The following is a 17,538-nucleotide window of genomic DNA, read 5'->3' on the forward strand; positions in this document are numbered from 1 at the left end:
TTCTCTTATACACTTACAGTCGTATAAGTTGGGTTTATCAATATATAAGTAAATGAACCATTTATATAAATAGCTGTTCTATTCTCTCTATGGGTAGCTAATCCATTGAGAGAACTATTAATATTAAGTTTCTCTTTCTTATATTTCTTGATTTGATTGGAGAAGCTTCTCTTCCCGACCGGTGATATCGTAACTCAGTGGTATAGAATTCTATATCCAACTGTCATTCGTATATCGATTTTAAGCCAATCATGCAATCTTTTTATATAGAAATATGTACTCATAGTAGGAGTCGTTGTGTAGCAGTATACAGGTGTATGCTGTTACTCAATATTAAAGGATGTTTTTATTCCATGTTTTTATTTTATTCGATTTATTTGATTATTCTCAAATAAATCATACCCAAATACGACAAGCTACTCAGAGAGACAATAGAACAGCTATTAATATAAATGGTTCATTTACGTATATATTCATATAATGATACAGCTGATAAAGATTATAAAAAAATAGTGTTTGAATTAATGGATACCTATCTTCTACAACCAAATATACAAATATAGATAAGACATTTTCTATTTGGGATCGTATTTTATTCATTTGAAAGATAATGAATACATGATTAACTATCACTATTATGTTTTATTGCCAATTCTACTTGAAAAACAAGTATGCATCTTTTACAGTAACCGCTGCGTGGTTTGTTAAATAGGTGGTTATTAACACTAAAACTTTTATTAGAATACCCATGCTCCCGATACACTGATATGGGACAACGTTAACTGGAAAAAATATTGATGAGTAGTATTCATTTAACTCGAGGCTGAAAACAAATTATAAATTTATTCCAAAACAAAATCAGTTGGCTCATCCTTAAAACCCAGGAGAGTTCTGAAATATAAAAGTGACCAATTATTTCATAACAGCATAGTCTTTTTAGTCTATTTTTACCTCTAATAAATATATACTTCCATCTAATTATTTTTCAAGTGCATTATTTTTGTCAAATATCACGGCTGTGACATTCGCTTTGAAAGAAGCCTTTGCTTCGGCTTCAACGTAATCGTCATCCTCATCCTCATTTACCATCCTAACATCTCTGACTTCTTCCATCAAATCTCCAAGTACTTTGATATTACTGTTGATTATATCGTTCAAAATATGAGTTTTTAAACATAATATGCGATGAAAGTTGTTTTTAATCATTATGCTTACGATTTTTCCTAGTCGAATATATTGATGTTGGGAATGATCTCTTCCGTTTCAGGCATTTTGGGACATTCTATTTAAGCTGCTACCGTTTTAATGTTGTTGTGCGGACGAAAGTAAGCACATGTTAATTACTGTACTTACTGCCTTTTACCAGTGCACTGGAACATTTTTTCCTTCAAAAAATGATAATTGTAGTTGTTGATGAGATGAGATGATCGATTCCATGAGGAGATCTTTTTAAGCATTAGTCGCAGTTGCAAAGATGGAGGATCTTTTAGCAAAAAATAAAAAAGTCTGAAAAATAGTTTTTTTTTATCACAAGAAAACTCTATTTAAAAAAAATGAAAGCCAATAATTTTCGGAGTTTGCTATTACTCAGTGTAGTATGTTTGTTGGCCTCTCATTTCTTAGTAATGCAACCAGGTGTACGAGACAATGGACTAAAAAACTTTTTTACACATCCATGATAGGCTCATTCCAATCTCAACTGACAAGTTTTAGGAGAAGCGATCATTGCTTTTCAAAAAAAATACCATTTTCACTCCACTGCTTTGATCTTGAATAAGCTGACTTTGACTAAATTTCTCCTAACATCACAACTTACTAAACTTTCGACAATAAAAAATCAATGCACAACCCTACATCTTTCATTTTAACCGAAACGAACACAATATTTAGAAAAGACCAATTGGTCAAAAAGACATGAACATTTTTTTTTTTTAAAAATCAAAATCTCTGTCTAAAAGTTTGTCAATTTCTTCTGCCAGCGAGTCCAGGTATTCTACATCGAAAAGAAAGTGTTAATTAGAATGGCCATAACATATATAAAAATGCTTTTTCTTACCATCTTCGTCGGTAGCTAATCTGTTAAAGAAGGCCTCGCCAGCAGAAGAAACAGGAAGAGAACAAGCAGCAGAACAAGCAACGGAACCTACGGAAGTAGCGGTAGTACCACCCGGAGAAGAAACACAGACCGCCAAAGGGGTACTATTGCCACAACCAGGTCCAACGGAGGCACTCACAGAAGGAGCAACAGCCACAGAATTACCGCCGGAAGGAACAAGCGAAGACAACGAAGTACCAACAGAAGGACCAAAGACGACCGGAAGAGCCACAGGCGAAGTGACCGAAGCCGAACGATGGTCAACAGAAGGACCAAACACAAAAGGACCAGGCACAGAAGAACCAACCGAGGGCAAAGAGAGGTCAACAGAAGTTCCGAAGACAAATGGTCCTGGCACAGAAGGCGCAAAAGAAGGCCAAGACAAGCCAACGGACAAACATGACTCCAGAGGGGAAGCCAAAAAAGGAGCAGCTACCAAAGGAGCATCCACAGATGGAGCAGCCACAGAAGGAGCAACCACAGAAGGAGCAACCACAGAAGGAGCAACCACAGAAGGAGCAACCACAGAAGGAGCAACCACAGAAGGAGCAACCACAGAAGGAGCAACCACAGAAGGAGCAACCACAGAAGGAGCAACCACAGAAGGAGCAACCACAGAAGGAGGAGCCACAGAAGGTCCAAACGAAGGCCAAGAAAAGCCAACGGAGTGACAAAACTCCAAAGGAGCAGCCACAGATGAAGCATCCGAAGACAAAGAGAAGCCAACGGAGGGACCACAGACCAAAGGCTCAGTCGCACAATGGCCAACCGAATTCAAAGAAAGGCCAACAGGAGGACCACAAACGAACCGATCAGACCCAGAAGGACAAACCGAAGGAGAACAAGGATCAACAACATCCTTCACCTCTGAGGTGGGAGACATGGTATCTATTTCCATGCACTCCACTTGTAGTACCTCAGAGGCTACGGACGGGCTACTGTGACGTGCGTGTTTGACACGCAGAGGTCTTGGCATACCACGCCCAAACAAAGCTTGGTTACGAATTTGAGCGCGAGCTCGACGAATACAAGTTTGTTTCGCGGTATCAATAGTGGCGAATGGCACCGGGAAGGACTGATCCACAAACGATGACACCACAGGCGATGGCACCACAACAGAGGACACCAAAGAAGGTGTTACTACCGAAGAAGGCCCGAAAGAGCAGGCAACAACAGGAGGAGGGGCCAAAGAAGTTGACGCAACAACAGGAGGCACCACAACAGCAGGCACCACAACAGCAGGCACCACATCAGTTGGATGGGCCAACGAAGAAGCCACTAACACAGGAGAGGCCTCAGCAGGAGCAGCTACAGCACGAGTGCTCTCAACAACAAGAGAATCTACTACAACAGCAGAAGGGGCCACGACAGCAGCAGGAGGGTCACAAGCAGATGGCACCGCAACAGGAGGAGCCACCACAACAGCAGAAGGGGCCACCACAACAGCAGAAGGGGCCAAAGCAGATGTCACCACAAGAGGAGGTACAACAACAGGACGTACTGCAACAGGACGCAACGCAACAGGACGCACCGCAACAATACGCACCGCAACAGGACGGAAGGAAGAAGAACGCACCACGGCAGAACGGGTGTCAACACGAAAGAGCTTGATCAATGCCGAATTGGCTGAATTGCCAAGGAAAGACAAGAAAGGCCGTAACAGCAATAATAATCTAGAAAAATAACACAATCTCAATCAACACGAAGTTATATTTTATCTATCTAGTGTTACGTACCCTAAAGACGAAACGAAAATCGCCAAAAACTTAAATGGGAAACAAAAAAAAAGTTAATCTTTGATGGAGATTCCTAATGCACAGTCATCTTACATAAAGCTTTAAAAGCAGAGGGAGAATGGGTGACGCTCTGTCCATTAAAAAATAGAAAAAGATTGATTTAGAGAACATATATATGTAAAAAAGCATCAAAAATACTTACAAAAAAACAATCGACAGGATAAAGTAAATCATTTTTCAAATAAAACTGCTTTGAAAGAAAGAAAAGAAAAAAAATGGCGCAGTTCTGTAACCAGATGTATAAAAAGTTTTGTGACAGTCACATTTAGTGCATTTTTGTATTTCCTTCTTTACCAAAAAGAGAATGATGAAAAAATGGCTGCCCTAACTATTCCTACCTCCATAGTTTCGAAACATAAACTTAAGTTGTTGCTCTCTCTCCAGAAAGTTATAAATGAGTAGATCTAACTGGAATTTAGATGGGAATGATAAATCATGCAAATTCAATGTCAAAACTAATCTGAGATGCTAACAAAAACAACAAACTAGCGAAGCGTAGGATTCGTGTTAAGTCCCATTGCATAGTTTAAATGGCAAATAAGATGGTTAAATCTTGAAATGACTAACCCATAAAAAATCCCTGTTACGCTATCTACTCCTACTACTAACTCTGTGTTGTATCTAAAGACATCATTTAAGAGTATACCACAATCATAAGTCTCTCTCCAAATGAGTTGGTAAAATTGTTGTATGTTGGTAGTCACCCAACTGATATGCTTTTAAAAAATAGCTTCAAAAACGTTTATGTTTGGTGTAATGCATTTTCAGGTCAATTACATCCACTAGTTTAGAAATCATCAATGTGACATGGACCTATCATATTTGTGGACTTCAGCAAAAGCATTGTGGAATATACGTACGGCAATGTTTTAGTCTTTCAACAAAGATCTATGCAGCGGACTGTTGTATGCGAGCTGTAAATACACCTTAGCTAAGGTAATACGCTTGTGCTACGACGATTGAAGTATTTTCACTGCTGTCATATTTATCATATGTCAGCTGGTAATTTCAGAGTTCACATAACACCAAATGCCCATTCAAGTACGGGTTGTTTATTATATTCTCCTTACTGCTCCTTGCGGGTTTATTGACAGCTTGAACAACATTTGGATATAATCTACCCACGATGGCAGGGTCCCGCTTGTAGTTTTAGTTGTATTCATTATGTATAAAAGAAATCATTATTTTTATGTTCAATTAAACTTAGTTCCTTTTTGCAATCTGGTTAATACTTTATGCTATTTTCTATTTTGGATTTTTGGATTTTTCACGGACATTCTTACATGAATCAAATATGAGTACCTTTTGTGAAGTAGCACAAAACGTAAACGCATAGAACTTAACGTTGAAAACAGGCTGATAGAAACTAGTAAAATGTGATATTTTGTTGGACAACAATAATCTGCAGTTGATCAGTTGGATCATGTATGTTGTATTCGAGGAGTATATACACCACAGTATTGGTATACTCCGACGATTGAAGTAATTTATCATTTTTCATATTTTGACATATGTCAGCTGCTCATCTAAAATTCATGTAGCACTAAGGGGGATTTCCCTGTTACGGACTGTTATTTTTATTATCCTTGATGTACCTTGCGGGATACTGACAGCTTGGATGATTTATAATGAAATCTACCCACGATGATAGTTTACCCGTTTACAGTTATGGTTATGTTCAATGTGTATAAAAAAACTCTTTATTTTTATATTTAATAAAAACAAGTTATTTTGCAATCCGGTTAATAATTAGTCTTATAGATTATTTTCTTTGTTGTATTTTTCAATGTAGAAAAAAGGAAGAAAGCCGATGAAGTAGATGTACTTGAGGAGTAGGTAAATGAAGTGGAAAAGATCCCCATAGCTGAATTATGGTTGGAGTAAATATAGTTGAAGGTGTGGTGAAAGTAAAATAAGTAATAAATGCTATTGTTGCCAAAAGAAATATGTTTAACAAATAAAGGTCTGCAAAACTTGACTCGACTTTACGGAAGTTTTCTTAATTATAGAACAACCATCAGTGCAAGAAAAAGTATCTATTTGAATGGAACTGGTGCAAAATTTTGGGAAATTCGTACCTCTTTTTTTTATGAAAAAAAGAGAAGCCCGTTAAATAGTTTAAGCCATCAAACAGCAAAGAGAAAGATGTCCTACGCAAAAATAAGCTGTGGTGTATAATATCTAATCATCGTTCAAATGGGTATCTCGTTGTAGTGAACAGATTCTTTAAATTCGATATTAAAGTAGTTTTTGGAGACCGTAGTATCAATAAATTCTAATCGATGGTCATCTGAAATCACAAAAGGGGTTAGACCAGAACAGTAAGAGCACTGCAGCAGTTACACTTAAAAAAAAACTCTTACCCTTAAGAGCACTAAAAAGGTTGTGTGTACCTGGATAGATATTTTTTGTTTTCTCTGTACGATTTCTTCCTTGTCAAAATAGCTGGCATTGTTTATTTTATTGAAGAAGGAAAAATAGATGATTGTTGCTACATCAATTTTCAACTTTGGAAAACGTGAAGGTAAGACAAACAAAACGTTCAGGACATTGCTCGAGGCAAAAACCTTAATTTTACATTTTAAGCCCCACTGCTAGGTGCTCTAAAAGTAAAACAGGTTGTTTTAATATGATATGAAGATATCATGAATAATGTAGACTTTCGATAGTAAATGCACTCTTTAATAACGAGGAAAGTAGTTCTGGCGGCAACTTTATTTAAAAAAAAAGCAAAAAAAAGAAAAAAAAAAAAAAAAAGGTTCACAGTTAAAAATAGAATTATCATCTCATCATAAAAAAGGTCTTTTTTCCCCTTTCAGATTTTTTTTATTATTTTTTGCCAAAATGATTCTTCATCTTTGTAAATGCGACCAATGCTTAAGAAAAAATCCTCAAGGAGTCGAGCTCCGCATCACCAGCTACAACTACCATTTTGAAAGACAAATGCGTTTCAATGCACTGATGTCTGGCAGTAACAACAGTAAGACATGTCCTTACTTTCTTCAGGTCAAAAACAAAAAAAATATTAACAGCCTAAATAGAACGTCGAAGAACGAATGAGGTTGAAGAGAACATTCCCAACGTTGAGGCAATTGCCATTGAACAAGGTTCATGCACATTGTTAAAAAAAAAAAACTTTCATCGCAAACTAATTTTACAAACAGATATCATGAATGACATAAGCAGCAGTAATGTCGAAGAATATGAAGACAATATCGAAGAAGCCAAAGATGTAAGCATGGTAGTTGATGGGGAAGATGACGATGACGATGACGACGAAGGAGAAGAAGAAGAAGAAGAAGAGGAAGTTTGTGCCGATGGGAATATCGAAACAAACGTCGAGAAGAATGTCGATCCTAAAAAAACTGAGGAACAAATCAGAGCAGACATGTATGGATTATTTGCTGCCAATTTTAAGGTTAAGGAAGGTCTCACCGATAAAGCAGCTGATACCCTTCTTCAGTTTTTGAACATCGCTTTAAAGGATGCCAATAATAGTAATCAACCTGCTTTGCCAAAGTCGTTCAAAACAGTTGAGAAAAATTTTAATGGTGATTGGGATGCTGGTGTCACCAGATATGCGGTTTGCGAAAAATGACATTCAATCTATGCTCCTGAAGTGACCAAGGTATGATAATTCACGTTCTTAAAATCAACGTCTAATCATTATAATGCAGGATAAAATACCCTCTCAACAATCATGTTCTTTTGTCTCGCTGGATGGTAATGTTTGTGATGAAGTTTTGTTTGAGCAGGTGAAGAAACGTAATGGCAACAGCATCTACAAGCCCAAATTTGTTTACCCCTAGAAGTCTCTCAAAAGTTCGTTGCAAGAGTTGATGCTTCGCTCCGAATTCGAATCTACAATGAATGATTGGAGATTAAGAGATGTTGTTCCAGGAACGTATTACGACATATATGATGGTAAAATGTTCAAAACATTGATGGATAACACCGGCCTTCCATTTTCAACATTGCGAAATCCGTTGTATGCAACGTTAAATGTCGACTGGTTCCAACCTTTTGATAATGTAAATTATTCTTTTGGTGCTATTTACATGTGCATCAATAATTCGAAAAGAGAAGACCGATTTAAGGAAGAAAACATCATCCTGGTTGGGCTTATGCCTGTTGGAAAAGAGCCAAAACTGGACCGAATCAACACGTACTTGAAACCCTTGGTTGATGAGCTTTTAGAATTGGAAAGAGGAGTGATGATGAAAACGGCGGCGAAACCTGACGGGATTAAAATCCATTGTGCTTTGTTGATGTTGGCATGCGATATCCCTGCTTGCAGGAAAGTAGCTGGTTTTGCAGCTCATTCCAGTGGCCATGCGTGTAACAAGTGTGAAGGTCAATTCCCCTTGGTTGAAGGTAAACCTGATTTTTCCGGAATCAACACTGTTGCCAGTAAATGGCCTGAACGATCGAAGGCAAGCAACTTGCGAGCGGCGTTGAGTTGGCGCAATGCCACTACTGAGAAAGAAAGAGAGGACCTCGGGAAGGCAAATGGAACAAGGTATTCCGAACTGCATCGATTGAGGTACTTTAATGTTGTTATACAAAGCATTATTGATCCCATGCACAATCATTTTTGGGGTCATGCTCAAAATTTGTGAAGATTTGGAAGGAAGAAGGGTACTTCACCAAAATCAACTTGGAGAAAATGCAAGTTCTTGCCGACTGGGTGGAATTACCTGCTGGCATTGAAAGTGTTGATCAAAAGATTGCAAGTGGTTTTACCAACTCTAAGGATGACAACTGGAAAAGTTGGTGCCTGATGTATTCCACTTTTGTTTTGACAGGTAAATCTTATTCGTCATAAAAAACGTCTTCTTTATTAACTTTGTAATGGACAGGTATTTTACTCTAAGAAAACATGAGAAACTGGATGGATTTTGTAAATTCATGCAGATATGTATTGAAAACCGGCATCAACCAATCCGAGGTTGATAAAGGCCACTAGCTCTTTTTGGACTTCAATAGAGTAGCGGAGGGTTTATACGGCAACAGATGTCTTGCAATGTAGCAGCATCTTCATGGGCGTTTTAAGCAGACCGTTGAGGATTTTTCGGCACCACATGTGTACAGGCTTTTCTCTTTCGAACGTCGCAATGGATGTCTGGGATCATTTATTAACAACGGAAAAAATGTTGAAGTTACATTCATAAAAACATTTTTGGAAAAATATAATCTTTAGCATAATAAGATCCGAGCATACAACAAAGCCATTAAATCACCATCATCATCACCATCCTTCCAACCTGAAAAAGTCATGAAAACTTTCTTGCATGAGAAGATTATGGTTAGTGGACGCTCCAATGACCGGGTAAAACGCCAACTTGAAGAAGGGTTTGTTGCAACTGAATTTGCCGAATCTTTTGTCAATTTAGACTTTAATGTCACCGGGTCTGAGCTTCTTCCTTTGGGTGTTGTTCCCATTAAAGTTTTAAACAAAAACAGTGATGGAGGAAAGCTATTATGAATGTCTATTAGACTTTTATGATGCAACATATCCAGGGTATATGGCAATTGGTCTGCCGAATTCTGATTTTGTCGCGCCCCCTTTTGGAGCCAGATAGACAACAACGTCAGTGTATATGGAGAAGTTTGCATTAAATCGGTTAAGTAAAAAATCAGTCAACAGTGCCGAACAAAGATCTTCCTCTGGCAGCTGTATACAAAGTTTGTTTGTCGGTCATAACCACGAGAAAGTTGAAGCTTGGCCTGGTAGAGTGCTCTACTCTTTTAGGCATAATCAAAGGTTTTATCTGGGAAATGAGGTTCAGAAAAAGGATCATGTTTTTGATTTTGTTAAATTTTTTAAGCCTTTGAATAATACGTTCTACAGTAAGAAGTATAAGGATCAAGGATTGGAGGTCTGGCAATCTTCGCTTAGTGACCTGTGTAGAGATTCTGTAGTTCCTATTTCCCGGAACTATTTTCCAATCGCTTTGGCGAAGAAGCCTTCAAGGGATACAGTAGATGACCAAAACAACCATATTGTTATTATACCGTTACAAAGGAATGTATTTGACTAGTCTTAAAGGTAATCAAGAAAGAAATAAGTATTGTGTCTTGGGTTAAATTGCTAAACATTATTACTTTGAATTAGAAATAGAAAAAAAGAATTGTTTATTATAAATCATATATATAGTCTTTTTCGTCCGAGCTCCACATATTTTTGTATTCACATCCTTCATGGCTAGGAATATACCCACTGTCCGTCATTGGCGTAGTTTGATTGACTGCATCATAGTCAGGACGAACCATCCACTGATCTTCATTAGCAGGTGCTGCCAAATTATGGTAATAGACGGATTTCTTTCTGCTCCTCTCATTGACCTTTCGTCCGTGCTTATCAAGAACTATTAATATATTCATGGCCTGTAAAGAAAAAAGGTAAGGAAGTTTATTATAGGAACTATTTCAACTCGAATAATTGATATCTTTATTACCTTATTGCTACGATACATAGGTTTTTTGACATACAACGGCTTCTCGTTATTACTGTCAAACATACCCAATTGATTGGAATCATTATCAATCTCCTCCTACGACATCCATTTCAACACGATGAACCGGTTCTCTTGGTCGAAAGTCAAATTGTTATTTTTCAATTTTAGCCCTGAGGGCAGGCATTTCCATGCATGTTTTCCTCTTTTTAATTTCTAACTTATAAGGTATGTTCGTGAAACAGATCATTTTTTATCTTGAACTAATGTATTCTTTTCTTTTGTAAAACTTTTGCTTCATCTTCATCTCTTCGGCTTTCTTGGCTTCCTCTTATTTTTCCTCTTCTGTCAAAAACGGGATAGCCTTGCAACTGTTTTCCACTCGCGACGCATACTGTTAAATCGAGTTTTTATTTTCATCTCAATTTCATCCTTCAGATGAATCATGGTAGCTTGTCGTTGATATCTATCATTTTCCCCGTGATTTCAGTATACTTGGACAAAATATGTGCATCAACTATATCGGCGACATTAGGATTATTTCCTTGACAAAATTGGATTTCGACATTGAACTGGTGCTGGTCCTTTAACTTCCTTATTTGGTTTGGAATGGCAGTCTAACAAAATGTTAAAGTTTGCTCACCATCATATATTTGATTTTACTTACTGTCAGTCTAGGATTGGTATCCTTTTTTTTCTTTTCTATCTCGCCGAACTTTTCCACCAAAGTTTCAGTAGTAACGGCTCCACCAGTGCCAGTAGCTACATTTATTGCAACATCGTCAAAATCAACAAAATTGGTTGCATCGTCCAAAGGTTTGTTCACAACCATGTCGCGGGGGCGCAATTTGCTGATCGCAACGGTGTGGTGCTTAAACCAACCTTGAAGTTCTTCTAGTTGGTTTTTCATCATTTGGATTTGATTTTCTGCCACCGATATGAAGTTTTCGTAAAAACCGTCTCATAGCCTTTCTGCCATGGCATTGAAACAACGTTCGAGAAGAACTGCCAGTGGTTACTAAGCTTTTCTTCAATTTTCATCTTCTGTTGTTCGAATTTCTGATCAAGTTGAGTTGGAGCTCTATTAAATTCGACTTTGATGGTTTCCTGAATCAAATTAACCAGTGAACTGTTGTGTACCTCGTCACGCGTTTATTTTTGCGTGGCTTTTTGTATATTTTTAATATTTAGGTACACCTTAAGTCGAAAAGAACTGACAAAACTATTAAAATTTATTGAACTGAAAACACTGGAAGGGGGGTAGTTTAAGTAAAATTTACACTGACAATATTAATGAATTTCAATGCTATTCTCATCACATTCAGTTCAATGCGTTAACTTATTTAAACAGACAGAATTTATTGTATTCAGTTCATAGATTTCAACGTATTTTTAATATTATTCAAATCATTTATTCATTCAAATTTCTTTGGGGTAAAATGATACTTTTTTATTATTATTATTTTTGTCGAAATACTTTATTCAAATCACAATGATGAACAACAAAGCTGAATTTACTCAGTACCTTAAATACTATTTAGCACTAAGATTCCTACTATACATTATGCTTACCTTCTTAATTCTGGTTTTTCTAAAAAAAAAACTAATTGTCATTACCCGTACTCTCCTGTATAAAACATATTATTAAAAGATACATTAACTAAATCAATATTTGCTTAATACCTGTTGTTGCTCTTGTTGATCATTCTCTTGCTCTTCAGTTTCTGTTGATGAGCTACATAATTACAATGCATTAGTTACGTATTTAAAACATGTATTAGGACATTATACCTCATGTATTTCTCCTTGTTCTGGTAACACCTTTTAACTAGATATAACGCGACCCAATCCTCTTCGCAAAGTGATAAATCCACGTCCATTTCTAATACTCTTGCGTTTAGAATATCAATGATCTCTCGACGATAACATGGTAAAACTTGACTCCACGACGGAGGATGGTTTTTGTAAGTAACGCTTATGAGTGACTTCACCCTATAATATGCACAGCTTCTTATGGTTTCATAAATATGAGCAGTATCTTGTACGTCCGGGTTCAGTAGGGATAGAGCTTGCAATATGTCACGTTTTAACAATTTACGTTTTTTCAACTTTCCATCTGGCCCTGTCACTGTTGGTACTGGTATTTTACTTCGGCTTTCCCTTGCTGTCGCATTACTGGTTAAGTTGTCAGTTTCATGATTACTAGTCATCTGCTTTTGCATGGCTTCCAATCCATTTGTGTTTTGGCGCAACATCTCCTGAATCTGACAAAAATCTTGTTGCAAAGCGATTACCATCTCATTATTCTTGACCTATATGTTTTCCAACGAGCTTATCTTTTCTAAGACTTCCGAATCTTTGGATTTTTTGGGTGGCATCTCTTTTTTTTTTTGGAACACGAAATAACAGGTTTTATAAATCAAACAAAATTTTTTTTTTAAACCTAATGTGACTGCTAAATCTTGTTGGCGGATCACCTTAAGTTTTACATTCATAAAATAAAATACGTTTCACTTTATTCCCAAGTTGTCAATGCCATTTGAATGTAAAATCTGCTATAAACAAGTGCGGGACGAAAACCGTGCAGTTCATTTCCGTGAACATGAAAAAAAAAGAAGCGAGGAAGAAATAAATATTATACATAGCCGCATCAAAGCTGGGCGTTTGAAGCGAAAGCGAGTGTCTTCTGAAAGTGTTCACCAGTCTGGGGAAGCATCCGTGACAATCACGACGACACCAACGCCAGCAACAAAAACAACAACAACAACAGCATTACCAACAAAAAAACCAACAACAATTACATCGGCAGAAATAACAGGGCAATGCATAAGTAGAACAGTAACAGAAGAAACATTATCCGCAGCACCACAAACTGTAAACCAAGAGAATAACGGAATTGATACCTTGCAATCCTTTCACTTTGATGATAGCAATTTTGAGGCTAATGAGAATCAAGAGGAAGGAGGATATGAAGAAGAATTAGTCTATTTGTATTCAGATAGTACAACTTTCACGGTTACAGACCCTAAAAGAAATTGTCTTGGTGTTGACCAAAAGAATCATGAACTTTACAAAATTTTTGAAGACGATAATATTAAACAGGGCACAATTGACAAAATTATTGCTTGGTACAATAATCAAAAGAGCAAAGGTAAGCAGAAATTGTAAAGCAAAATTGGACACTTCTCTTATAGCTTTTTTAACAGATCAGACCCCTCTTCTTTCGTACAAATCGTACAAAACAAAGGTCAAGCATGATGCACCATTCCGACCACTAGATCTTGAAACGTGTATAAACGCTTGCTACGTATTTCCGGATAAAAGTGAACTCGTGTGTCCTGAGTGCCATGAGCAAAGGTACACATTATACAATTCCACTTCTAAGCCAAGACGAACCACAAAGCAGCTGCGGATTGCACCTCAATTGGCGTCGTTGTTCACCAACTCAGATTTTCTAAAACAGTGCGATAAACCTATCACCAGTATCATCAAAGGATCCTATATAAATCAGCTTCAGGAACAAGGCCTTTTCCAAGGAAAATATGATATTGCCTTGATCTTATTCAATGATGGTTTCCAGACACTGAACAAAGGAGGCGTAAAATTAAATACAATTCATCTTCAAATTTTAAATCTTCCAGAGACTGAGAGGTAATTGGATAGATCTACAAATTTTCTGTCTCTAACTGATAAAGACTTAAAATAGAGTTAAAAAGGAGAATATCATTGACATTGGATTTGCTCCAAAGACAAGCAACCTCACAAGCTATTTACGTTTTGCAGTCGCGGAATTAGAAGAATTAGCTATCAGAGGCATGACGGTTCACGTTAATGAGACTACATACAATCTCAAAGTATATCTTCTTGGGTCCTTTGGAGATATTCCATCAGTAGCAGAAGTAAACTATCTAAGTGGACACTCGTCATACTGGCCATGCCGGTTTTGTACTATAAAGTCCACTCGAATGAAGTATCGCATGTGTTTTGGAACCCCCGCAAATAAGACTGAAGAGCCACTTAGACTTCGAACGATTGATGAATATAAACAAGGTGATCCAAATCGTGGAATCAAGCAGCCATCTATTTTTGGAAGATTGCCATCATTTCAAAGCATTTATTTTCTGGGAATCGATGAATTTCATTTATTTGGATTGAATATCAGCACCAAAATTCGAGACTTCCTACAGTCTACTGAAAATGGTATATTGCGTTTGGCCAAGAAATACTATGAAATGCTCGGCAATAATATTTCGGATGAAGGAAGATACCTACCAAACATCTTCGAAGGCGAGCTTAAGGATGTGTTCAAGAATACCGGTCGTATCAGAGGTGTTGATTATATGATGTTTTTGAAGTACGTAGTTCCAACTCTTGTTGTAGAACAACTCGAATATCAGCAAAAGCAATGCCGTGCCATAGACCAAAAAGACACCGAGGCATTAAATACGGCCATCAAAGCGTTACAACAAATATCATTAGTATGTTCCATTGCCACCCAATATGAAATAACCGATCGTGAACTTGAAGAAATCGACAAAAATATAGACTCTTGGCTATCATTTTTTCGGGACAATCTACCTGTTGAGCAGTTCAACATAAATCAACATTATCTCACTCATATCACAAGTATTATAAGAGCAATGGGACCTCTGCGACAAATTAGCTGCAGAAGTATGGAGCGACGAATCCAGAGAATGAAGAAAAAAATTAAAAGTACCCGCTTGCCTGAAAAAAACGCTGAGAATATATTTATACATGATGCTTATAACAATTATCACAAAAGAAGTTTGGGCACTGATGTTTATAATGAATTGATGCATCCGTTCGGCAAATTCGATATTATTTCTGACGTAGACAAGTTCCAAAAGTATAATCTGTTGCTATTGTTATCACGAAAGTTGAAGACTGCATCATCAAATATTTCCAAGGAAGTCGCTTGTGCAGAAAGATTAGTTTTTTCTGAGAAATATAGATCATTTGATAGTTCGATTCTCGTTGCACATAAAAAACGTCGATTATGTCAATATGCAGTTGTGAAATCAAATGAGGCTGATAGACCATATATTGGAAAAGTGCTTATGATTTTTGAGCATGTTCATTATCAAATAACAAAGAGACTTGCACTTATACACATATACCAAAACGTTTCTGTGGGGTTAACGGGCATTCCATATTGCAATATTAGCGAAAGATGTAATAGCCACGAGATTAACCCATGTACAGTTCTAGAAGTAGTAGATGTTGAAGACCTTCTATGTACCGCAGGCGGATTAACCTCGAATTTAGAGAATATGAACAGGATGTATTTCTTTTGGCCCGAAATGAGAAGAATAGATTTGCAAATAGGCGAATATGATTACTTTTCCAGCTACGCAGAGTTAAGCTTTCCATAGGTTTATTTATTTTTTCTCTTTTTTAAAATAAAGTGTTTAAGATTAAAAAGTGTCGTATTAATAAACTTCAGTGAAGCTTTTTATAAGATTAAATTATGCTGAAGTTTTTATTAAAATCAGCATCCCCGTCAACTTATTAACTTCCTGCCTTAAATCAATTAAAATAGCGTTAGCGGGAGCTGAACTATTCAACGCTTTCAGTGACCTTTTAATGGCAGTTACAATAGTCATGAAATCCATAACTTTTTGTTGAATAATTCCTGAACATCAAACATTAAATTAACGACTTTTTTGATTCATTCAGTTCTCCGATTGTTTTTTAAGTTTTTTTTCAGAATATTTTCAGAGTTTAATAGTATTTTAAGACTTTTTGGGTTTAATGTGTTATGCAATAATTTTATATTTTAAATTCAGACATCTTATATATATATCCTCGACTCATAAACTAGATAATCTCTAATTCTCTTTTAACTGAAATAAAGCATACCAACAGTCTCAAAGTATTCTTACTTTTGTTTTATTTCCTTTTGTCTGAATTGATACTATCCAAAACACCACAAAACACAGTATTATTACTGTTTTTAGTATAATTTATAGTTAAGTGCATCCACGATGGTCACACGTCAAATGTAAACTAAATTTTTTGGCCTCGGGCAACGAAAAAAAATGATTAGTTTGTCTTACCCCAATAGGACTTCTGGGTTTTCTAAAAGTTAATCTTTAATTAATTGAATAAATCATTCCTTTTCCCTTCTTCAAGGAAGTAAAAATTATTAACTATTTTGACAACGACGAGAAAAAAATAACTTTTTTATCGCTTTTTTAGACAGATGCGTATGTTTGGATCAGCTGCTCGAGTTAATGTAAATTACTGATTGAATCTTGATTAAACCTTGTTTAAAGGTGAATCGAATGTCCCTTTTTGTTCCGTATGAAAAAGGATCTATCTTATTTCTCTTTTATTTTGTTTTTATTTCTCATTTATCTTCCGTACTACATCTACTTTTTTTTTCAAAAAAAAAAAAAAAAAAAAAAAAAAATGACTATCCGACTTGAAAGGTAATTATTAAAGCACTGGTCTTTTATGCGCTCTAATTATATCATGTATCATAGATTATGAGGTGGATCATCTATAAATCTGTGGATTAAAGGGTGGTCCTGTATTTTACAAATATCTTTTGTAACGTTCTGTCTATCCAAAGGTATCCGGTTATGATTACAATCGCCAAGTTTACACAACTTATTGTTTTATTTTCAGAGTCAAAATAGATTTTGTAGAGGAGATGTAATATATGTCTTACATGGTACATGATATAAACGGTTGACTATTTGATTTCTCTCAAGCCCCCCTTAAGTCTAGGAACGGCTGTCGAGAATATCAAGTGAATAATTATGGCTTGAACGCGAACGACGTTCTGCCACTTTTTTTCAAATGTCTTTTACAAACATGTTCTTCACTTTTGGCCGTTCCGACAGGTAATGGGGGGTGGTTTGCGTCAAATAATCCTAAAATAAAGATAAGATTCTGTTACATTAGAAATTGATAGACCGAAACTGTTATTTAATTGAGAATTACATTCGTAGATACAATCGTTTATTCTATGGCTTTTATATTACATTTTTTTATACGTACCTAATTTACCCACTGTCGATACATTAAATTTTTAGCGAGCTGATACTTGATCCTTTTTTTTTGTTATCCTATTTATCATCTGTCTATGTTGATCTCGAAGTGATCCATTCATTAATTTATAATCAGCAAAGCTTAAGCCCAATGAGTCATAGACTACTGATGTATA

The 17,538-nt window shown here is 36.3% G+C and overlaps 2 protein-coding genes across 2 annotated transcripts; one reads left to right on the top strand and one right to left on the bottom strand.

The window, feature by feature from the left end:
• Positions 1-1,931: 1,931 nt before the first annotated feature.
• On the bottom strand, positions 1,932-4,065 carry EV154DRAFT_553539 (uncharacterized protein; the record flags this gene model as incomplete). Its single annotated transcript, XM_051605132.1, has 5 exons — positions 1,932-1,993; positions 2,057-3,768; positions 3,832-3,860; positions 3,925-3,961; positions 4,034-4,065. The coding sequence occupies 5 exons, from the start codon at positions 4,063-4,065 to the stop codon at positions 1,932-1,934; spliced, it is 1,872 nt and encodes a 623-aa protein (XP_051455286.1).
• A 495-nt stretch (positions 4,066-4,560) lies between these two features.
• Positions 4,561-5,377, top strand: EV154DRAFT_483730 (uncharacterized protein; the record flags this gene model as incomplete). Its single annotated transcript, XM_051598597.1, has 4 exons — positions 4,561-4,568; positions 4,660-4,807; positions 5,099-5,215; positions 5,300-5,377. 4 exons carry the CDS (start codon positions 4,561-4,563, stop codon positions 5,375-5,377), a joined length of 351 nt encoding a protein of 116 aa, XP_051455287.1.
• Between the last annotated feature and the right edge of the window lie 12,161 nt (positions 5,378-17,538).

This window comes from Mucor mucedo (genome assembly GCF_025094135.1).
Source record: "Mucor mucedo strain NRRL 3635 chromosome Unknown EV154scaffold_79, whole genome shotgun sequence".
NCBI lineage: Eukaryota > Fungi > Mucoromycota > Mucoromycetes > Mucorales > Mucoraceae > Mucor > Mucor mucedo.